The 25875-nt window shown below is 37.0% G+C and overlaps 1 protein-coding gene across 3 annotated transcripts in view; it reads right to left on the bottom strand.

Moving 5' to 3' along the window:
• Positions 1-25875, bottom strand: part of LOC127640189 (transmembrane protein 266-like) — an 80159-nt gene that overhangs the window by 16490 nt on the left and 37794 nt on the right. For all 3 annotated transcript variants that reach the window (XM_052122621.1, XM_052122622.1, XM_052122623.1), the window contains 4 exons: positions 13005-13159; positions 10214-10287; positions 3849-3905; positions 3055-3193 (listed from right to left, as the gene is read on the bottom strand). In XM_052122621.1, coding sequence (XP_051978581.1) covers positions 3055-3193; positions 3849-3905; positions 10214-10287; positions 13005-13159 — 425 coding nt within the window. The remainder of the gene's footprint in view (positions 1-3054; positions 3194-3848; positions 3906-10213; positions 10288-13004; positions 13160-25875) is intronic.

The following is a 25875-nucleotide window of genomic DNA, read 5'->3' as shown; positions in this document are numbered from 1 at the left end:
ATCAAATTAAATCAAATTGTAATGCATTAGAATTTAATTTTATTTAAATACAAATGTTATTTAAAAAAATAACAACTGTAAAAAACAGTCCCTTTGACACTAAATGTTAACAGGTTTTACACATATTGGGCAGCTTGTATAAACTCAAATAACTGCGCTCTTGAAACATACAATGCTGCCAAATACTAAATGACACTTTGATCCACACCTAAGCAGTGAGCCAGTTTCACCAATTTCGTACGCCACGACTCCACATTAGCGGTCGTCTGACATTCATTTGTCTGGCTCTGGTGGGCTTCTGCTAAGAGGGCCAAAGGCTTTCTATCAGAGGTGACCACAGGTGCTCTGCTCTCTGCTGTTCACTCTTAATAAAGCCATATCCACATGACCTCTCTTATCATCTACTCATTCTCCACTCTCCATATCAATTACACTGCTCACACTGCTACCATCTGCCCAAAGAACTTACACGTGCCCTGCTGCATGGCAATGTGTTACACTGCATCAGTTGCTCCTATGATATTCGTCATACTTAAAACATCACGTTTGCCATTTTTTCCATTTTCAGTATTATTAAATATAATTGTATAAATTTTACATATATACCAAAAAAAATTGTTCTGTATAATTTTATAATTTGAAATATGTTAATAAAGCACTGTGAAGTATTTGTTTATGTTGGTCAACTTTAGATATTTCTAAAATATTATTATAAAATATATTCTTAAATTGGTTCATTTTAAACAGTACCAACCCCCTCCCTCAACTATTGAGGCTGGAGTTTCTTTGCACTCAAGCAGTGCTAACATAACCTTGTCCATGTGCTCAAACAATCGTCCATCTTCACTAGTACCACTTGGCTTAAATACAACATTTTCCTGCCTTTGCCAATTGGAACATCCCATAATTTATATAAAATTAACCCTCACCTCTCTCTTTACTTTAGTACACCTAGTATGATGAACATGTTTCACTTTCTGAGTTCAGTCATTCATTTTTTTTAGCTTACAGTAAATAAAGTGGTTTAACCATCCAGAGACAGTAAATAAATACATGATAAAAGTCTAATTAAAAGCTTACATTTTTGAAAAGAAAGTTAGCATACATAGTTTGGATGGAATCTTTAATATTTTTCCTTAAAAAATAAGCAGAGAAACCATTTTATTTAAAAAATAAAATTAATAATCGTCAACCAAATCAGGCGGTGTAACCAATATGTAGGTAGCAAAAAAAAAAAAATGAAAAAAATAAAATAAAATAAATCAACACATGAAAAAAAGGGAATCTTGAAAACTGGTTTGATATTAATGATTAAGTTGTGTACACTCAACTTTTGTATTCAAGATGCAATGAAAGCATTTTAATACCTTTAAATACCTTTTACTTGATGGTTACATCAATTTAAAACATTTCTCATTTGTATTATCTCAGACAGCCTTAGAGCATTTGTCAATGACCCAAAAGTCTTCTTTGGACTCTAATAAATCATATTGCTGTCTAGGAGAAACAATTGATATTAAAGAGATATTTTCTTTCCCACAGGAATGTCTCCAGCTATAAATATTTGAAGGCTCAAATGCTGATTTTCTATGCCTGAGAGAACAAATAAACTGTTCCATCTCTTTGAGACTAACCCTCAGTAAATCTAACCTTGCCCCTGTGCCCTGTGTTCTGCACTGTATGGTGCTTCTATGGCCTCCTGTGTGTACAGCCGTGTACAACCACAGGGGGGCGTATAATATTTGATATTATATGCAATATTTTATACAAAAGCAATAATGCTCCAGTATAGGCACATGAACACGCACACACGCAACTGCAATCTTGTGCAGTCTATTGAACCTGGAACATTCCTTTAACCCTCCCAGGGTTTTTGTAAGTATGCCACAAAGCCTTTTTAGACCTATTTTAAGAGTAATCAAGGCTTATACAGATTTAATCAGTATTTTAATAGAAAAACAGAAGGTAAGACTTGAACAAAAAATTGCCACGTTTTTAAATGCCATTCGCATTTGGCACTCTTTAAACATCACGTCAAACATAATTGTTTTTTTTACATGTCTTGTGGCCAATGGTGACGTACTGTAACACTTGTGAATATTTTGAATTGAATGGAAGCATGAATGAGACTTGAGTGCTACAGTGGAAACATTCTCAGTGAAAAATGTCTCACAACTTCAGAAGACTTGGAATGTAGCGTATGAGTTGCATAGACTACTTTTATGATGCTTTCGTGGTGTTTTTTTGTTGTTTGGATGGAAAAGAGCACAGTGATAAAATGCAGAAGTTTGTGTTCCAAGGAAGAAAGAATTTAGATTTTTGGGTGAACTATCTCTTTAAAAATTAAACACATTTAATTATTATTTTAATAGGAAAACATCAAGTAATGCATGTAAATAACAAGTCAAACAAAGGCAAAATGCGGGAAAACTCAACTACTATACGGTTAGATTGTTCTAACTGACTATAATACATCACATCAAGAGATGCACAATGCAAAATGTCTTCCACTCCTAAGAATCAATATTGGTAGAATTGTCCTGCTGAAAGACACTCATGTTTATTGTCATCTCTAGTCTTCCAGTAAACGTATGTGACTGTTACGCTGGTCTGAACATCTCAGTGATGTTCAGTGGGAATGAGGGTGACCTGCCTCAGCCATCGACCATGAATACACTTGCATAAATAAAACCTGTGCTTAGCCATTATGGACATTTTGCCCCTCTCATTGGGGACAAAGGGGTTCTGAATCAATTTGAATTTGAATATGACTAACACTGGCAGTAGTGGGTGTGAGGCATTTATCAAAAACCACACTCATTGAGAAAGGACATTTTATTTTTGGGTGAACTATCCATTTAACACCCTAAATGCATTATATTGTCTATATAGTACATACTTCTGTGTATGATGAACAATATTGCATACTACATGTTGATACTTGATACTTGAAATATATCATCATGAAATATATTTGTATGACGTGTCTTCGCACATTCTTCACTACTATGATATGTTAAGGAAGTGATATTATAATGAAGTCACAAAGCTTACCATCAATGATTCTCTTGACTCTCCAGATTCGGAGGGTGATAATGAGGCTGATGGCGTCCCAGGGGCTGCTGGGGCCATTTGCCACTGTGGAGGCCACCATTGGGGCCAAAGAGAGTATAATCACAGCACCGTCAAACACCTAAATAAAATACCACAACACAGAGACACTCAAATCCATTTCATAGACAACAGGAAAAATGGTAACACTTTACAATATGGTTCTATTAGTTAACATTAGTTAATGCTTTAGGTATTATGAACTAACAATGAACAATACATTTTAACAGTATTTATTAATCATGGTTCATTTTATTTCACTATTTGTCTCTATTGTCGTCTATGTATTTTGATTCCAACTTGAATGGGTGACATGTCGTAATGGTGAATGCCGACTCAGATCTAGCAGCTTCACAACTGCACTTGAAGGCAGCAATATAAACATAAGAAATAAGAGTGTGATAGTATGCTATTCTGAACACAGCTAAGGAATTCTGTTCGCTTTTTGACGCTGTAAATTTAAGTAAACACCTCGTTGGATGAACATTTGTGATAGACATTGTAAATTGCCATTTCACCCCTGTTTGTGATGTAATTTCCATTTTCAGCTGAGTGGAATTATGAACTAAACAGCCAATCAAGCTACAGTTGCCAATGGAACCTCTCTGGCTCAAGTGACAATGTGACATTGAAAGAGCAACACTGCACCAGAGAGAGACTCATCCTTCATTAAATTTCAAGGGCTTGTCGAGTCACTCTGTTTCCCCCCCGTACTAATGGGACCCCGGGGAGCTTACCTCAACTTTGTTCTCTATATAATCCCATATCCCGAGCACCACAATCCTAAATACAGTCTGGGAGGGAGAGAAAGAGATAAAGAGAGAGAGAGAGAGAGAGAGAGAGAGAGAGAGAGGGAGAGGAAGGGCATATGGGTGGAAAAGACCCACATAAAGAAAGAAAAAGAGGAGAAAAGAAACAGTTTAAAAATATCAGAAGCGATAAGATCGCATCAACAAGCATTCTGGCAAAATCATTCTCTAGATCAGTGGTTCTCAATGGATCACAAATGCAACTAACCATGTAATTGGGCACATTAAGGATAGCAAAATAAATAGGCTTTTCAACTTTTGCAAGGGAGGAGAAAATGCTTTCCACAACTTTTGTTGTTGACATCAAAGGCTGTGTGTCCAATCGAATAGTATTCTGGTGTGATTCATCTTTCTATAGGGTGCAATAGTTTGGTTCTGGAAGAAAAAATCCCATTCATTTTCAACATTGACAAATTGAGTTTTAATGATAACTTATAAACCTTTAAAGACAGACCTACCATGAGCTCTGAGGTTGTTGATCGGTGGTTTATGCTTCTGTTTAAGCCATCAGTCCACATTATTTCAACTTCATAAAATAAAATGTGTTTAATAGCAGAAATTCTTGTGGAGAACTCCACTACCCATAATCCTGAAGAGAGATCCACCAATCAGAGAATCATTGCAAACAAAGCATGCCAAAAGAGCTCTGCAGTGACCGTTCACTTCCATGCAGCACTGTGAATGACACAATCGAGTCACTCTTCCTACACTCTCAAACTACTTACTGTATATTGTCGCTGTCTGAAGAAAAGCACATATTTGTTTTCAAGAGCATGGAAAAACTATTTTTCTCATAAACATTCTTACAAAATGAATCGAAAATTACATTATAATAATGGTAATCTCTTCACTACACTTCAGCCGGACAGCTGAGGTGAATTAGTAGACACTCTTCAAAACATAAGGGTGGGACATATGCCGTTTTGACTGACACTTCTCAAGGCCAATGGATATACTTGTTAAGCAGATAGCCTGATTAAACATATTTTCATTGGTCATTTCAATGCACTATTCAAATAGTAGGAAGAGGTCAATCTGCGCATTCTGTCTATGGGAAATATTCAAAATTGCTAAAAGTGGAGATACAATGCATTAATAAATAATTCAGACCCCTTTATTTTTTGTCACATTTTTTGTATGTTGCAGCTTTATGCTAAAATACTTTAAACAATTTTTCCCCCCACATTAACCTACACTCCATACCGCATAATGACAAAGCAAAAACCAGATTTTTGATAAAACATAAGAATTCAGACTATTTGCTATGACACTTGAAATTTAGCTCAGGTTCATCCCATTTCTCTGGATCATCTTTAAGATGTTTATACAGTACACTTTGATTGGAGTCCATCTGTGGCAAATTCAATTGATTGGACATAATTTATAAGGCACATACCTGTCTATATAAGGTCTCACAGCTGAAAATGCATATCAGAGCAAAAACCAAGCCATGAGGTCAAAGGAACCGTCTGCAGAGATTAGAGACAGGATAGTGTTGAGGCACAGATCTGGAGAAGGCTACAAAAATAAATGTCAGCTGCACTGAAGGTTCCCAGAAACACAGTGGCCTCCATAATTCTTAAATGGAAGAGGTTTGTAACAACCAGGACTCTTCCTAGAACTGGCCACCCTGAGCAATCATGGGAGAAGGGCCTTGATAAGAGAGGTGACCAAGAACCCAGTGGTCACTCTGGTTGAGCTACAGACATCAAGTCACATAAAAAAAGCACCTAATGGACTCTCCGACTGTGAGAAACAAGACTCTCTGGTCTGATGAAATGAAGACTGAACTGTTTGGCCTCAATTTCAAGCATCATGTCTGGAGGAAACCAGGCAGCACTCATCATCTGCACAATGCCATAACACTGGTGAAGTATGGTGGTGTTAGCATCATGGAGGTAGGGACTGCGGGACTGGTCAGGGTTGAAGGAAAGCTAAATACAACAAAATACAAAGATATCCTTAAAACCTGGTCAAGAGTGCTCAGGACCTCAAATTGGCCAAAGGTTCACCTCCAACAGGACAATGACCCTAAGCACACAGCCAAGACAACACAAGACTGGCTTAGAGACAACTCTGTGAATGTCTTTGAGTGGTCCAGCCAGAGCATGGACTTGAACCCAATCGAACATCTCTGGAGAGATCTGAAAATGGCTGTCCACCAACGATCCCCATCCAACCTGACAGAGTTGAGAAGATTTGCAGAGAAGAAATGGTGCTTCAATAAGTACTGAGTTAAGGGTCTGAATACTTATGTCAATGTGATATTTCAGTTATTTATTTTTAATACATTTGCAAAGTGTCATTATGGGGTATGATGTGTAGATTGATGTAGGGACAAAAATAATTAAAGCATTTATAAGGCTCAACATAAAATATATTGAATATTTTATGAATGCACTATATGTTTTTTTCATTGGACAGTGACTATATATTTGTTTATATCGTAATATTTTGCAATAAATTTAAAATGTATTGTTTGTATCCTTATAATCAACAATTCCAAAATCAATATTTGATATATTTCTATCGTTCTTAATTCAATTACTTCCTTCGCAATGCTACATGGGATGTAGCTCATTTCCCTCCTGAAAGACGTTATATACACAGTCTTGTACCTTCGTAATTTTTCCAATTTTTAAAGACTCAAATCGAAGTTTGTATTATTGGGATTCACCTTGGAGCTGGTTCATTTTGTTCATCGTTTTGTACACTTTAATGAAGGATTTCATGAAATCCCTATGAAAAAAATGAATGGGAAAAAATTCATCCATAGCCAAGACAGCTAAAAAAGTGGGCGTGCACTATTGCACTTTATTGGTAGAAGCTAGCCCTATTAAGCAGATGCCAACATGGACAGGTTGTGTGGCATGCCTTCATTGTTGAAAATCATGAGTAACACTGCGCAAGACACAAAAACAACAAAAACAGCACCCAGATACTAACATGAAATATGGGTTCACTTGCCACAATGATAAACAGTAATAATAATAATACATTGCAATGTTTAATAGTAAGGACATTTTGTAAAATGTCTAATGTAAAATCTGGGTCCTGAGAACCACTGCAAAAGATAATCTCTGCTGTAGAAAGACCTTGAAAAAGACAGACAAAGATTATTTTTCCTTATTTTTCCAGCAGCGCACAAACCGCAAACATAAATAATGAGTTTGCAGGGGAAAAGTGTACATAGGGTAACTCGAAATCTAAGTGATATCGAGATGTGGTGGCAACCGAATTCACCTCTATTAGATGGTGAAATAACCCCAGCGTCTCTGCGAAACCCATTTCCAACCCCAAATCATTTTCTTCTTTCATCTCTTCTCAGAATGCAGCTCATAATTTATCAGTGACCTGCAATATGTATTCATAAACTCACACGCAGGCAAGATCCCATCGAAACACAGTGGAGACGCAGTGTTTTAGGGACTGCTGACTCAGGTGGCTTACGGTAGTCTTTCTATCTCTTTGCATCACCTAGTTCTCTCTCTTTCCCTCTCTCACTCTCTCAGCCTCCAACATGTGACCAGCCTTGAAAGTTTCAGGCCGTCCTGCCTTTCGGCCTTTATTGACGGGTAAAACACAAGTTGAAGGAAATAAATGCAAGTGTGCTTTAAAAGAGTCAGAGACAAATGCAACTGGATCTGGGGAAATGGGAATCAATAGAAATCAGCACGTGTCAGGACACACACACACTTTTAAAGTACAGAAACAGCACTATGTGAAACTGCTTTTTCACAGGTTCAATTTAGACACCCCTACAGCATAAACAGCCAGACAAGATCTTACATCAAATCTTTCTCATAGTGGCAACATTCATTTGCAAAGTTCTTTATACTGACACCAAATCAACCAAAAATGTATTTAATTGTAAGATTGGCTACTTTTAGTATTCCTGGTGTTATTCTGTAAATTCAGATTTTTCAGCTGAGATGGCATCTTGAGTTGAGTGGCTTGAAAACGCACACACACACACACAGGCCAATTTTATTGCTCAGAAGTTGCACCATGCATAGAAAAATGACACCTCACCGGTAACACTTTACATTATTGTTCCCTTTGTTAAGAAATTATAGAGGGGTTTATTAATGACTAATAATGCATAAAAATGGCAGCTTTCATGCAAAACCTGCAAAATAGTGAGTAATTTTACCTTACATGTTGTGACTGCTTAACAATTTTTATTATTTATTCTAAATACTATTTTCATGTTTTATAAATTTTCTTTTCATCCCCATCATTACGGAGTCCACATTTTATGTTTCTAGTTTACAGTATTATTGTGTTTATAGACCTACTATTCTAGTATTACAGTTACTGGAAGTACGGTATAACATATATAAAATCTTCCATTGAACTAGTGTCAGCCATATCACGATTTTCACCCTTTTAAATTGATAAGTGTAGTACAATACTAACATTAATAGTAGACAAAACTCTTGAATAATCATATTAAAATATACAGGGAACTGCTGGTGGTTGAGGAGAGTCTTTCCTATTTAAAAGTGCTTTGAGCATAGTGTCAGAAAAGTGCTATATAAGTGTAAAATATATATCAGAAAATATATAAATATACTCTACAATATCAGGAAAATAAGACCTTTCCTCTCTGTACATGCCACACAACTGCTTGTTCAGTCACTTGTCATAACTAGACTGGACTACTGTAACGCTCTCATTGCAGGTCTTCCTGCATGTGCAATTAGACCTCTGCAAATGATCCAGAATGCAGCAGCATGTCTGGTCTTTAATGAACCAAAGAGAGCACATGTTACACCACTCTTTGTCTCTTTCCACTGGCTGCCGGTTGATGCACGTATTACATTCAAGGCTCTGATGCTGGTATACCAAACAGTCACTGGGTCTGCTCCAGCATACCTAAAATCCTTTATGCAGATCTACACTCCTACCAGAAGTCTGCGGTCGGCTAAGGAAAGTCGCATTGTAGTGCCAACACAAAGAGGCACCAAAACACTTTCTCGGACTCTCAGTTTCATCATACCACATTGGTGGAATGACCTTCCCAACTCCATCCATGAAGCTGACTTACTTTTTTTTTAATTGTTGCACTTAAATCTGTTTTGAATGCTATTCTGATGCTAGTAAAACTTTGTAGTGTGGCACTTTTCGTACAAATGTCTCCTTAAGATTATTCACTTATGTTTTCCTCTTTTGTAAATCGCTTTGGATAAAAGCATCTGCCAATTGAATAAATGTAAATGTAAATATATGAATTCATTCATTTAAAATATGTAAATATGAGTGCTGTTTATATTTTCATCTAAGCAAGTCATATTTTGGTTTTAAATGTTTGATTAAACAACATAATTTCGACATGAAAACAGCACGTTATTACTCCGGCTCTGTATATCTCAGAGTCATGATCACAGGCGGTGTCCAAGAAAAGATCATTGCTGAAACACAACTCGCGTAAAGTGTTCTTCCGCAAATTACTTGCAATTTTAAATTTTAACCACAGATGTCACTAGAGTGCACAAAGTTCCAAAGTGCAGCCTTGACGTAAAGTGAACACATATGAAGCATTTATTAATGAGCTTCCAACATTAGAAACCTGCAGATAAAAGTGAAGTAGGGTTTAGCGATCATCGGGCATTATTATAAGCATGAATACCTGAAAAGTGTTTTTAACAAAGGACAATAGGCTGCCAGGACTAAGGTAAAACCATTCCTTTGACATGAATGTGACAAGGAAAATTACAACACACAATTACAATAAATATAAACCATTTTTTTTAATCTCACTATAATTTTGCTAATTTGTGACATAAATCACGAATTAGGGAATTTTATGATTTTGATTAATGTAAGTATGAATAAGCGTACTTATTAAGCATTTATATCATGTAAGTTAAAATGCTCACTATTTGGCAAGTATTCAATTACAAATTTCCCTTGCATGTTGCTATAGCGGCATATAAATGATGTATAATGCATTTGTAAATACTTTTTATTCGTTAATGAACCCCTTCATAAGTCTGTAACAAAGGGAACTTTAATGTAAAGTGTTACTGTGGATGGCACAGCTCAGATAATTCAATTTTCAATTATCTTGGCAAATCTGAGCAAAGTTTGAGGTATTGTTGAGAGATCTATTCTGAAACTCTTGAGGAGATTACTAGGGCTTTTATCTCAGGAGAAAAAAAAAAAAAAAGCTCCAATAAATTAAGCAAAAGTATCCATTTCCTCTCAATTTAGTCTCATTGCTGTCTATGAAATCTAACTTATGATTTTACATGCCCATGGGCACATAGAGTATAAATGTTTGCACTCACCTCAGTAAAAAACACGGACAGGATGACCAGGCTGATCCAGTGGATGATACAGGCGAACTGGAATGCATTATTAACTGTGGACAAAAAAAATACACAGGTGGTGGAATCAGATTTTATTGCTGACCTGGAATCTGTTTGTGGCCAACCTTTACATAATGAGCCAGGTTAGAATATGGGCAAAAGAAACTACTGTAGCTACAGATTCTCAAACAATCCTTAACTCAACAGAGGTATGTAGCATTGAACGATTATTATAAAATAAAAAAAAAAACAGTTCATTCAATCAACCAGATCAAACAATCGATTCACTGATATATACTATTTGAACTCTGACCTTTGCAACTTTGTCTCATAATGAAAACTTGACTCTAGGTACATGTTTGTAAAACTTGTTAAAAGTTTCTTAAGGTACAATATCCAGCAGATTCCAGGTGAAATCAACTTCCATGACTGATTATAACTAAGTAAATACTTATTTTTCTTTCTGTTACTCACACCCATGCTATGCTATGATATCGACACACTTTTACTCTAACGCATCATTTGAAAAACCATACATTTTAATACTTATATTTCAGACCCACCTACAGTACATATGTACACTTATTCCAATGATATTAGCTTGCACGGTAGCTCACCTCATTGAGTGCTGGACTTTGAACTCAGAAGACCGTGGTTCAAACCAGACATGTGGCACAACAGCGTCAGAGAAGTGACATAAAATGACATGGTTGCTTCAGGAATTATTTTTTTAATTTTGCTTAAAAATGAGCATTTTAAAACACTATCGCAGTGGTTCCCAACCATGTTCCTGGAGGCCCCCCAACACTACATGTTTTGGATATCTCCCAAATTAAACACCCGATTCAACTCATTAGCTCATTAGTAGAGACTCCACGACCTGAATTGGGTGCATCAGATAAGGGAGATATACAAAATGTGCAGAGTTGGGGGGACTCCAGGAAATGGGTTGGGAACCACTGCACTATCGGTCATGTTTAGGCATTTGTTGGCTGGTTGCTTCAGAAAATTTGATTTTTATTTAACTTTTGCATTTTAAAACACTATTGGTTAGGTTTAGGCTCAAGGTTTAGGTTTTGATCATTAAAACATCCATCTAAAATGCACCTTAAAATCTCATCTGATTAAAAAAAAAACATCAAGTTCACAAACATAGAATTTTTTTTGACAAAGACAACATCATCATTAACAAGTATATTGTAATATTTACAAACTAAATGTAATACATTTCAACCAAGGCATGTCATGCTTTATGGGGTTGATTGGATAATATAATAGATATGCATACTGTACAGTGCTGCTTTTACTTTACATGTATTAACTGCAGTTATTTTGTTCCTGCTGACATAATGATTCACCTGTAATTTCACTGCATAATAAATGCATTAGTATGGGATCAAAATACAGACTTCAGACTTCCAAAATCTACGCTTACAATAGTTTACAAATAAATTTGCTTAACTCCAAAATGTATGATTAATGGTCTGATTTGGCAAATTATTTATAAATTATAACTATTATTAATAGTTATTAATATTATTATACAATGATGATATTAATAATAAACACTATATTATTATTATTATTAATAATAAAAATTACAATAATAATAATACTTATTATTATTATTATTAACATTATTATTATTATTACACAGATAATAGATGTCTATAATGAAATCTATTTCCAATGGGCTGCAAGAATCCTGAAATTCCTGGTAAAATTGTGTTTCCCAAGCTGACCTTATTGGCAACTCTATACCTGACTACGCAATGCTCTTCTAACTGTAATAAAATAAAAATCACAGTGCTGCATTTCACCCATAGAAAAGACACTTTATTCATTACAGTTGAAATTCCTCACATGAGCTTCCTCTCTGATGACCTAACAAGGACTTTTCGAGAGGGAAGCCAAATTCCCTATGTGTGCATTTGTGATATGATATTCCACCCATCCACGTCCTTCAATGTTTGTCTTTTTATCTCTATTAGCTCTATTATAGGGCAATTCTATTCTACTGCATTCAGTAATCACTTCTCTCCCTTCCTCCTCGCCCATATGTCTTAGTTTGCACCGTTCTCTGAACTGTTCAACACTCCATTCATCTCCCTCAATCCCTCCATCCATTAATCTCGCTGGACAGTGGCTGTCCCAACACTCTACCACTGTCTCTCTGGTCACATCCGTCTTCCTCCTTCTGCATCTGTCTATCAGGAGTTTGTAAAGGCCAGAGCAGACAGAGAGATATGGGCTGACTTATGGCGCTGTCATCTCACTCATCCCTCTCCTTAGTGTGCACTCAACTGCGCACTCTGAGCAGTGATTTTACAGCATGTTATGAATGGGGATCTCTGTGCCTATTTACAATAGGCTCTTGTATGTAATGAAAATGGCCAGGCCAAAATTCAGCAAGGCAAATGTCACTTACAACATGTTTATAAAGAGGAATATCAGCAGAGATTAGATCAACAAGTGTAGATGCAAAGCGATTGTGTACAGCTATGAGTGGAAGTGCTTTTAGATTCATATAAGGTTTCAATTATGTGGTTCATTACACGTATCTAACTTATTTAAATCAACAACACTGACCTCCCTACCCTAAACCTTAAACCTAACCATTTGTGTCATAGAAAGCAAATGTGAGGTGAAAATCACAATTGCTGTAACAAAAATAATACTGACCTCTATGTTTTTCTCAGTGTCTTACAGTTCTACCCTTGTTCTGACCCCAGATCAGTTCATAAGGTGAAGAAACACCTTTAATACTCACACTGAAGGAGCTTTGTATCGATGAGCAGTTCCAGAGTCAATAAGAGCACCACCAGGATGACACAGGCCACCAGGAAACAGTTGAAGCCAGCACTCAACAAACAAACCTGCCACAGAGCTGCTCTCCGCCCACAGCACGGCTTCAGCCAGTTAGACCTGCACAGAAAATAGAGACAGAGATTTCTGACTGCGAAACCAACAATAAAGGGAAAACAGTGCACTTCAGTTGTTCTGTGGATGCCAGGACACACGTTTGTTTTAATATCATAGTGGGGACTGTTATTGCCCAGAAGAAAAAAACACATTTAAGGACATTTAAAGGGATAGTTCACCAAAAATTCTCTCATTATTCAGTCACACTCAGGTCATCCCAGATGTGTATGACTTTCTATTTTCTGCTGAACACTAACAAAGATTTTTAGGAGAACATCTCAGCTCTGCAGGTCCTAACATTAAATATGAATGGGGGCCAGAACTTTTATGCTGCCTTTATTTGCATTTTTGGAACTTCAAAGTAATGCATACGGCTCAAGTGGTTAAATCCATGTATCCAGAAGTGATATGAAAAGTGTGGGGGAGAAACAGATCAATATTTTTTTTTTCCTATAAATTCTGCTCCCTGCTAAGTAGGTGGCGATGTGCATGAAGAATGTGAATCGCCAAAAAGAAGAATGTGGAAGTGGAGATTGATAGTAAAAAAGGACTTAAATATTTATCTGTTTCTCACACACACCTATCATATTGCTTCAGAAGACATGGATTTAACCACTGGAGTCATATGAATTAGTTTTATGCTGCCTTTATGGAGCTTCAAAATGTTGGTACTCATTCACTTGCATTGTATGGACCTACAGAGCTGAGATATTCTTTTAAAAATCTTAATTTGTGTTCTGCAGAAAAAAGAAAGTCATACACATCTGGAATGGCATTAGGGTGAGTAAATGATGAGAATTTTCATTTTTGGTGAACTGTTGCTTTAAAGAATGTGACTGCATTAAAATAAATATAAGATTTTAAAAATTAGAAATAAAAACTTGTTAAAATTTTTTATATTAACTTTTGGTGAATTTATTTCTGAAATAAGACATTATTTATTATTTCCACATGGGGCCCCATTATGTAAATGTTTCAGGTTTAACAATCCCAACAGGGACATTTTGACCCACAAAAGCAGCAAAATGTGATAAACACACTTTGTTGATTAGGATAAACAGTCTAATAATGCTTTAATTTTAAATTCTGCAACTGCCATTTTACACTATAAATACTTTTGCTTGACTCTGAAAGAAGACTTTTAAGGAACATTTGGTAGCCATTTCTCTTATAAATGACCAAATGTATAGACGGTGCTTGATTAGTTGCAATTGCTTAAAGCCTTCAGTTTAATTCTGTTTTTCAAATTGTGTTAGGCAGTAAAGCTTTCAGTGGACGCTCTTGTGAGTGTGGCTCACTTTGATTAATCACATTTTCTCTCTATCTCTGTCTCTCCATCGCTCTTTCTCTTTTCTTCTCCCCTCTAAAAGCTGACTAATTAAATTGCTATGTTGAGGGGCCCTATTCCCTTCTGCTTTTCTATACTCCCCTAAAGGTTTCGGCACACTCAAGGAGATGTTCTTCTTCGTTCTTTGCTCCAGGCCAAAAAGAAATTCGGAACACATGAGCAACAACATACTGTTTGCAAACATTTAGACACCTCCATGCTGCAACAGGAGGCGTTTAGAGGTACATTTACATATGAGGACGCACAAGACTACATATAAAACATCAACTAATATTACATTCAAATGTGTTATCAATGAATTCATGCCTCATTCTATGAGTAGAACTCACACAAAATGAGTAAGAAGCCATTTTAACCACTTGATAATGATTTAAAGAAATATTTATGCAGTAGATAATGTGTAATTTGTAATGTTTGCATTCTGCATTCATGCTGCTAATGTGCATGCTAACATGCTATACGAGGCCAAAATGAGTGCCAAATACACTATGTTATTGTCTTTTATGATGACATTGACACTACTGCAAAGATAGGTGTATAAAAGAGTTCTGATGGGTAGACAAATAAATGATAATAGGCATAACAAACAAACAGAGTGAATGGGCACTTAAGAGTGTTTGAGTAGATTTGATTCATTTTGTAAGCTAAAACAAACAAAAAAAAAATCGCATGACATGTTCTTTGAAAATGTCTCTATGTAAACGATTGTAGAGATGTAGGTAAATTCGCACAAAATTGCTAATACCTCACGCCGGTGTGTTCATGTTGACTGATCTTAACTGACTAAATGGGAATTAGCTGTTGACCTCAAAGTAGGTGGCACTCCAGGTCAGACCAACCAATGACTTGGATCAATGGCAGTTCGAAGGTGTTTAGCAGCCGGTAAGATGTTTTCCTGAAAGTTCGTCCTGGTGAGCTGTTACAAACTACCGAAACACAACACACCAAATTTTGTTCTAAACAATGCCAAAAATGTTCTTTCATCGAATTCGTAGGAATACTGCAGAGGCCTTAACTCTCCATATGTCTCTTTATGTCTCTCTCTCTCCTGCATCTTACATCACCTGTTGCTTTTCCACTGCCATGAGCGACCTCAGATCTGGGTGTCACCTCCCAGGTAATTATTTGATTGGACTTGCAAATGTTATGTTACCACAAAATTGGACATAAATGCAAAATAATAGTATTTTCGAGATGACAACTTGATGCCACTCACTGAATTAAACATGCAACACAGGGTGGTCATGTGACAATGTTGCACACAACTGTTTGAAATATTTTTCATAGCATAATGCATACTATTTCACATTAATAAAAAAAAATTGTAGGCAGTACACAGTAGAAGAATCCTTGTATTCTATTCTGATCAATCCACCCAGCTAAACTGTGGAATCCAGGAATCCATTAAAATTCCCCACTGTAAGGCACATTCCGCTGCACCAGATACAGACACTTTCATCTCTGTTTTAAGCTGAAATGTTGGAACTTGAGCATTTGTGCAGTATTTTCCAGACTGAGCTCCAAGCTCGTGCTGTGCGTCCCGGGCTTCATCTCTTGGGAGCGGATTCTGATCTTGGCAGCATGGGAAAGACCAATCCGTGTAGCCAGACTGACCTCATCCTGTGGCGCACCAACTTGCATCCATAGACATACACACACACACATATACACCATCTGGAGGATACAGACTCCACTTATTAGAAGCAGCCAAAAAGATGATTGCTTAACAGCGTGGCTGTGCCTTCATTTGATCAGATGGACTATATCTGCATGCTTTGGGCTTCGCCCTTGTGCGCTACAAGCGGGAAGGGCAGATCAGACATGGGATCTGAGTGCTTGGCTGAACACTGGTGTCTAATAATACCAACTTAGCACTGTGTAATTTTACGCCCTCCCTGAAGTGCAAACTGCAAGTCCCCTGATGCCCTAAAATCCTTGAGCTCTGATCAGCACATATTGCAACAGTCATTTCATTGCATTTTTTCCCCTTTTCCTCCCAAATTGGCATGCCAAATTCCCAAAGTGCTTTTAAGTCCTCCTGGTCATGTAGTGATTCGCCTCAATCCGGGTGGCGGAGGACGAATCCCAGCTGCCTCGACACGCATAGTACGTGTCAAGGCTTCACGCCATCCACCGAGGCATCCACGCTGAACTCACCATGCGCTCCATCGAGAACGAACCACATATTAAGCGACCACGAGGAGGTTACCCCGGCAATTTGGTTGCTTAGTACACCTGGCTGGAGTCACTCAGCACACCCGATTCGAACTAGCGAACTCCAGGGGTGGTAGCCAGCATCTTTACCACTGAGCTACCCAGGCCCCCCATTTCGAATTGGTAGATGAAACTGCTCTTCGTCCATCTATTACTACAAAGAGGATGGCTGCTATGGTGTTGCTAAAGTGTTCTTAGTGGTTGTTCGGCAGTTTCTAGGGTGTCCTGGATGGTTATTAGGGTGTTCAGTGTCTACACTGGTTACTACGCAGTTGCTGGGCAGTTTTTCAAGTGTTCTCGTGGTTGCTATTGGGCATCGCTAGTCAGTTACTAGGGCAGTACTAAGTGGTTGCTAAGCTGTTGTTAGTGCATTCTGGGTGGTTGCTATGGCACAGCAAGATTGTTCTGGTCTGCTGCTGGGGTGTAGCTAAGGTGTTCTAAATGGTTGCTAGGCAGTTGCTAGGGTGTTCTGTGTGGTTGTGAGGGTGTTTCAATGGTATTCTTTATGTTTGCTATGGTGTTCTGTGTTTACAGTGGTTGCCAGGGTGTTCCTAAGGTGTTCTGAGAGGTGTCAAGGATATTGCTAGGCGGTTACTAGGCCATTACTAGGTTTTTGCTAAGGCGTCCTGAGTGGCTGCAAGGGTGTTGCTAGGGTATTTTTGTTGGTTGCTGTGGCACAGCAAGGTTCTTGATTCTTTTTAGTTTCTAGGTTGTTCTGGTAGGTTGCAAGGGCATTATTAGGATGTTCTGGGTGGTTGCTAGTTAAGCAGCTACTAGGTAGTTCTGGGTAGTTACTAGTAAGTTGTTCTGGATGGTTGCTAAGTGGTTGCTTACTGGACCAAGAAAAAAAAGAGTCCACACACAAGTCTCCATTAAATTCTGGTCCCTATGACTAGGGTCCCTCATTCAAAGCAGGTTTAATTTGCATTGTCCACAAGGTGAAAATCCTAAGTTTAGTCACTTCACTTTTAGTCACAGTCATACACTTATCGGAATGACAGAAGGGCTGCTGTCAATCTCTGTGGTTCATTTCGCAATAGCACACTCAAATACTATTATTACTATTTCTCACCTTTAAAGACATGGATTTGTATGACAAGTATGGCATTTCAAACTCAGTCTGTGTCTCTGTGTATTCAGGGGACGACCCATTAAGCTGGTGGTGCCTTTGGAATGGCACACAACTAGCGGTGCACCGATTGATCAGCCAACAATCGAAATCAGCCAATCTTCATCTTAAGTCTGTGATCGGCCGATCTTGTCTAGAATCAGGGCCAAATCTAATGAATGAGCACTTTCTAAGCCCTTGATGCATGACAGTGTGGCCTCTGGAGGGTGAATTATGGTAGTAATTCTGACTCGCTGCACTGTGAGCACGGAGAGGATAAAGAGACTGCATATGGGTATAAAAAACGAACTAAACAACAAATAAACATGCATATGCAAATCTGAATTCCCGTGATGTAAAGTGAGTTGACAATCAGACATTGTGTTGAGCAATAGAGACTGTTTGAGTGATCATGAGCACTTTCAGATTCACTCCCTTCAATATGCTAACTTGCGGTGTCAATCAAACATGCACACTCTCCAGGTGCTCTCAATATCTCATCAGTCACTCATCCCAGTGCTAATCTGAGAGGATCGCAATTTAAATCAGACTAATGTTGGTCACAATACCACTTATCACAGCAATTAAATTTTAACCATAACGGCACCGTGTCTTCACGCATTTGCTTAATAATTAGTGATATGTGTTACAGTAAAACGCCAAAGACAGTAAACAAATCATAGATATGAATAATTTCTCACTGGAGCAGTTTTCGAGCTTGTAATAGATACATTTTTCTTATTTTTGAACATATCTCTGCTGTGTGTGATACTCTAATGGTTTTTACTGCTTACCAGTATGTCACAATGACCATTTGATATTGACAACGTAACTATTCATAAATGTTTCAAAGCAAATAAATGTTACCAATTCACAATTATTGCAATTTTTATGTAATTTTTGTAACTTTATAAAAAGGTTCCATTCGTTAACATTAGTTAATGCATTAGGTATCACAATGAACAAATGAATATTTTTACAGCCTTAATTAATTGTAATGTTAGTTATTAAAATTACAATTGTTAATTGTTAGTTCAGAGTGCATTAATTAATGTTAACTAATACAACTTTTGATTTAAAAAAAATTATAATATATGTTGTAACTAACACTAAGTTCATTAGTTCATTTTAACTACAGTAATGTTGCTAATTAATGTTAACAAATGGAACCTTTTTATAAAGTGTTCCCATAATTTTAACTGCACAATATAACTTGCAAAACGTAAAAAATAAAATCGGTATTGGACGATCTTAGTTTTCTTAGAGATCGTATTGGGCTCAAATTTCCTGATAAGTGCACCAGTACATACAACCTTACTACTCATATGAAGTATGCAGCATGCAAATTTGTATACATGGAATCCTCTGATCACCTACCAACACCATTACAAAAATGCACTTGACATACCTTACATTTTGAGAGTGACAAATGACCCGAAGCAATAGACTTTTGATCTATTTAGATCTTTTCTGCTAAGCTAAAATGCAAGCTAGTTGACATGTGAGTGGATTTAAAGTCTCTTTCACTTAGCAGCCATCAACACAATGGGGAAAATCTCCAAAACTGTTGGCTAAGCTTTTCAACAGCATGTATCAAATGACCATTACAATCTTACAGAGCAGGCAATGCCTTTCCCAAAGTAATGACTGGCTCTTTTTATTAAAAGGCGGTATTTCCTATCCTACAGCAATCATACTGAAAGTTCGCCAATTCCTTTTGAATCGTCATTCTCCTACTCTTCATACAGTTTCTGGTGGATTCCAGGCCAGGAAATGACCGCATATGTAGGCCTATTACCTGTAGTTAGCTTATTTTTGCTGACACGCTATTTTACCTAAAAATTCAACAGATTTTAATCATAACCACAGTTGGCCTGTCTGTTTCCATAGAAACTGTGTCCATCTTTGTTTGATATGTCAAACCCTAAAAACACAGCACAAAAAACTAAACAAAAACACTTGTGACAACAGTTTAAAAGTGGCACATGACTTGGCAACCCTGAGTCTGTAAAAAGTGGCGGTGAAACAAGGTAATGACATCATGTTATTTCATGCTGATAGCAGCAGCTAATCAGACTCAAATCCAAACTCAAACTCCTTTCTGACATTAGCAAATGAATGTGTTTCAGTTGGAAAGTTCAACCAAAATACTCCAGTGTAAGGAAATAAGAAACAGTGTATCACGGGGGGCTGGGTGGGGCAGAGAAAGAAAGACGCTGTGTAAGAAGGGAATTTGCGGTCTCCAGTTCCAGAGCGCAGCTGTGGAGCGAGATTCAATCTCTTTCTCCTTCTCTCCATCACCTCTGATGCTGATCCATATGAGAGCTGCACATGCCCGTGCTGGCTCAGACCACAGAGGTGTCAGTCAGACTAGAGGAGAAAGCTAAACATTAGACCATTGACCTACCCACAAAGTCTCCTGGTTGTCCAATCTACTGAATTCTGTGAGGGTAGATGGTACATGTCCCACTCTGTATTTCCTCCATGTTTATCTGTTGCTCTCATTTGTAAACAAATGTTTCAGGAATTTCAGTTCCAACCCATCATGAGAGGATGTTTTATAAGCATAAGCATAAAAAGCGTTTATGTTTTAGATGCTGTTAACATGTTGATATTGTACGTTCCAGTGTCTATCCAAACGTACCAAAATGTATAGATGTAAACATTACGTACAAATATCTATGAATACTGAGATCTATCCAAATATTCAGTATCACACAACAGCAAACACAAATAGCCTACATTTCTAAACATGAAATAGCAATACTTGTATTTTTGCTAACTCCACTCATGTATACATTTGACAGTTTTTGGAGCATTGTGGATGCTGTGCAGGGAGGAAACACCTGTGCTGGAGTGGAAAGGTTTATAAAGACATCAGTATCAGCGCTCTGTGTGATGCAGGAGAGAGAGAGAGAGATTGAACATCGGCACACTGGAAGTCGGTGAGGGCTAAATTACACCATGAAACTGATCGATCGTGAACTGGAGAAATGTGCTGTCCTACATGCCTCTCAGTCAAACTCTGATTCGCTCACTCTCTCTCTCTCTCTTGCTCTAGGAGAAAAATAAATGCAGAAGAAAACTCTAAGTCTTTATCCCAAACCCTAGTGAGCTTTCTTGCTGTCTACATAGGCAGTGAAATTTAAGATATGGTACAGCTGGCTAGTATGAAAGGGTATGATTTTAATACCAACCAATCTACAAACTGAATTTCAAATTGATACAATACCTCTTACAAACATTTCGAGTTCTGGCAAACTTGCTGCAAATTCGACACTCATTAATTTTCACACGCAAATGAGCTTTGCAGCAAACTCTTCATTGTCACCAAAGGTTTGCTGGAGGTTCACCACTGCAGATGAAGAACTGCAAACTCCTGGCAAACATCTACTGCGAATAGCAAGCTCATTTGCATGTGAAAATAATGAGTGGGAAATTTGTGGCAAGTTTGGTAAGGGGCAGGCATCAAATTTGAGCTAGCCTCTAATACAGCACTTTATTTTAAGAAAGAAAACATCTGTGAACAAATTTGGTTACTCATTCCATATTTAATTATGCAATACAAATCACTGATGTATGTCAATAACCTGTAATTCGCATCCCTCGTCTCGTTCCAAACCCCAATGTTTACTTGCTTCCGTGACTCACAAGTAATTAAAATCTCGGTTAGGTTTAGGGTTTAGGCAAGGAGTTAGAATATATGGTTAGGTTTGGTTTGGTATAGTATAGGGGTTAAACGTAGGAAAAATCTTAATAACATTATGCGTTATTTTATTTATTTTTCTATATTGGAATGTTACGTTTTGTATGAGCCGACTCATACGTTTTCTTCCGATTTCGGCATCTTGTACTATTGTTCCAATTTGTCATGAGACTTGATTAACGTTGGTTCCAATGGAGTTTCATGTTAGCATGTTGCTAAGCTAATTATACGCTTTAAAGCACAATAAATATGTTACACAAAAATATGTGTGAATATTTATCTAAATACTACAAAAACAATACAGCGTAAAATGATGTGCTGCGACTCAACTGAATCAGTGAATCTTTTTTGTATAAACAGTTCATTTAAGAAATGTCTGAACAAATGATTCAGTAAAATTAGTGACTTCCCAATACGAGAGAGGACATTTTAGGAGAGCGCATATTGTGTTAGTTCTCTCAACTGTAAAGCTTTGCTCACAAATACTGTGTCATAAAAACTGTTGCAATCATTAGTTAGTTACTTCTCAACAATAAAATTTGTTTGGACACACTAGAATCTGAACTCGGCCTTTGCTGTGGCAGTGAGTGAAGTCTCTGGCATCAAGAGGTTGTGGAGGCATCAGGTTGGTCTCGGAGGAAATCCCTTTTAGAAAAAGCAATCAAGGAGCACAAAGCTACACCACGAAAGTTTTCAAGCCTCCACATAAATCAACCTCAGTCTCAGTAGCATTAACGGCATCACATGTTACTGACCTCAGTAAACTCCAGTGAGGGTTTTAGCTTTTAAAGAACAACTAAAGGGCATACAAAAGGATGACAGCATGAAGGCTCATCTCATTAGTAAACTGACCAATGAAAAAGGATATTCTAAAATGTGGTTGAAAAAGTCAAAACGGAGGCAAAATTTGCCAAGCAAGCTTTCAAGCCAATCAGCTTTCAATATCACCTTAGTGAATATTTAAGCCAACTGCACGTCGACAGGGTCACAAATAAATTAGTCATAATGAAGGAGTGGAGGATTTTCCGACATAGATCAGTAGATTAATTTAGAAATGTTTACACTGGACATTAATTTGCTTGTTTAATATATTGCCAAGTGTTATTTTTGTGATCTGAATGATTTCATAATTTATCAACACTATTTACTCACCCTAATGTCACATGATTTTTTTCTTCTTCTGTGGTGGCGCAAAGGGATAAATTAGAAGAACTTATTTTTGCCATATAATGATACTTAAATGTTTATATTATTATTGTATTAGTATTGTTCCTTTTTCAAGCTTGACTGTCTAAAATTATTGTTTACTTTCATTATATGTCAAATACAACCTGTAAAGTTCTTCATATGTTCTCATAATAATAATAATAATAATAATAATAATAATAATAATATGTGTTTGGAGCAACATTAGGGTGAGTAAATAATGGCAGAATTTTTATTGAGTGTCTGTGCTCAGGAGCATAATATCAGCAAAAAAATACATGGTATCATAATTAAACTGCAATATATTATTGGTTTGATCAAGATTGATTTAAGCATCAGCCATTCCGGGAAAATTCCCTCATGGACCATCACTGCTAGGCAGCAAGTCAACACTTCTTTGACAGACATCTTAACTTCACATTTGTAGCAAGCTTAAGTCACTCTGTAAAACACATCACATCAATAACCCAACGCATGGCAGTGACAAAGGCATTCCTGTTGAATCTAAAAATCATTTATAGAGTGAGACAGTGAAAAATGGATGTGTGAGATCGCTCGGCCATGCGCTAGCTCGATCAAAGCCATCGAGTTCCTTTTCCACTTGATAAGGATCATTTTTAAAAAGGGAACTTCTGCCCTTTAACTAAAAAATTGCACAGGATATTTCAATAAGCAATAATAGCTATTCATCAAGTGCAGCCAAGACACTTTAATCTGTCTTTGGGCTCTGATAATGACATGGTTATATGGTTTCATCATTAAGCACAGCTGCACAACATTCACATTAGCTGCAGCAGGGGTAGAAAGAAAAGTAGGAATATTTGGGTTAGAATCCACTGTGTTTTAAAAAACTGCCACAATTGGCCATATGCCAAATAAACATTCACATATTTACTGTGTATGTAGGAAAATGTTTTTGGACTGCATGATCAACTGTCTCTAGGCAAAATGAATAAATATCTAAAGGTAATATGAGTGGTGCTTGGCCAGGAAAAACTTAAAACAGAATAGGAAAATTTTTAGGGACTTCTTCGAATGTCACTTCAGCCCTCATAAGTCCCAGGCTGATCTAAGACAAATATCTCTTACTTGCCCTGAGTTTAACCTTAATGATAACAACTGATCTCAGATCAGCTGGAAAGAGCACATTTCACTGACAACATCAGGTAAAGAGCAAGCAAGCGAAAGCTAAAAACAACTGTCAGACCCAACAGACAAACCTCAGCACTTCAGCAAGCAAAAGGAGAGAAACAAAATAAAAAAAACAACAAAGAGAAAAGCAAATCATAAAATATATGCTGAAACTTCAAGAGATTGTTTATTAAAAAAAGCACACCATTAATCTCCCAAATACCATGAGAATATGTCAACACTTTAGAGCTGAATTAAAAAAAGAATGGTGTTTATAAAGTCAATTAAAGAGCAGAAATGTATCTCAGTATATACACTCACCGGCCACTTTATAAGGGACACCTGTACATCTACTTATTCATGCGATTATATAATCAGCCAATCGTTTGGCAGCAATGTAATGTATAAAATCATGCAGATACGGGTCAGGAGCTTCAGTTAATGTTCACATCAACCATCAGAATGGGGAATAAATGTGATCTCAGTGATTTAGACCGTGGCATGATTGTTGGTGCCAGAGGGGGTGGTTTGAGTATTTCTGTATCTGCTGATCTCCTGGGATTTTCATGCGCAACAGTCTCTAGAGTGTAAAGAGAATGGTGCGAAAAACAAAAAACATCCAGCAAGCATCAGTGCTGTGGGCAAAAATGGCTGGTAAGAAAAATAAAACACCAGGAACTGGTGTCGACCTTTAGATGAAGATGCGTAAGTCTTTATTCCAGTATAGCAGTGACAAAGTACATGTAGCACCTTGGATTCAGCGGAGTCAGACTGAACCACGAACATTGGTTCGTGGTTCAGGATCAACCTTAGTTCGGATTTGCACTCTATTAATGTTTTGAACACAAGAACGTAACGCTTGTGTTGTGCTGCTGCTGAAGGGTTGTTTTGTTCACTGTATAAACTGTGCATTGCCCATGCTACTGAAGTTTCACTTACTGCCCTCTGGAGTAAACAGGTGGTACTACAAGCTTGTATTTCTCAGGAATCTTCCTTATTACGGCCCGGCGGCATAATTCTTTTTAACAGGTTATCTTTAATAAAATCGACAGCCCTAAAATATATATATATATATATATATATATATATATATATATATATATATATATATATATATATATATATATATATATAATTCCTTAAATATTCGTATAGAGAAGAAAACCTGGGTGAATCTTGGGCTGAAATATTACATTTTTGACAGAAAAATAAATAAATCTCCAAGTAAATTTAAACAAAAGAAATTAAATTAAAATAATAATAAGTATAGAAGTATAGAGAGCATGCTTCCTACTCTTGAGAATAATTCCTTTTAGTTCAAGAAAAATGTAGACAGATCTTGGCCAGCAGTGGACATGTGGTTTTTCATTAACATTTTTTCAGATTTTACTCTTAGAAAAACACATGATATCCTTTACTTTGCAACAAGAAAAAGCAATCTGAGCCTTAGCATGTCTATAAATACTAACAAAACCTCACATGCTTCAAATGTCACCTGCGGAGTGTATGTGTGAATGAGGTTGAGGCTGATTGACTGCCAAAGCCCAACCTGTATGATGAGGTGGAAACAAAACAAACTCTGTGGCTTGAGAAGAGAAAAAAAAACATGGGAAAAGAACAGTAGAGATCACATTTAAGAGCACAAACCTACTTGTACAGCAAGTCTGTTGTATAAAATATATAAAAAGCATTTAAATATGTGGCTGTCTGAAAAACATTTGGATACCTAAATAAAATTGTTCACCATCCAAACAATTTAAAAGTTGACGTGACTAACTACTCAAATGACAATAGACCATGATAATTTGTTATTTTGGAATAATAAAGGTGCCCATAGGGAAACATTGTTTTAAGAGGTCACATCATGAAAGTTCTACATTTTCTTTGATGTACTATGAGAAGATACTGTAACTATACTGTCAAATACTAAACTAAAAGCTTCCAAAATGAAAATCTATTGAATTTAAAGACTAGACTATACTTCGGTTTTCCACGTGCTGCTACGT

The sequence above is a fragment of the Xyrauchen texanus genome, chromosome 49 (assembly GCF_025860055.1).
Source record: "Xyrauchen texanus isolate HMW12.3.18 chromosome 49, RBS_HiC_50CHRs, whole genome shotgun sequence".
In the NCBI taxonomy this organism is placed as follows: domain Eukaryota; kingdom Metazoa; phylum Chordata; class Actinopteri; order Cypriniformes; family Catostomidae; genus Xyrauchen; species Xyrauchen texanus.
The sequence above is the reverse complement of the archived record's forward strand: the minus strand, read 5'-3'. Positions and strand labels throughout refer to the sequence as shown.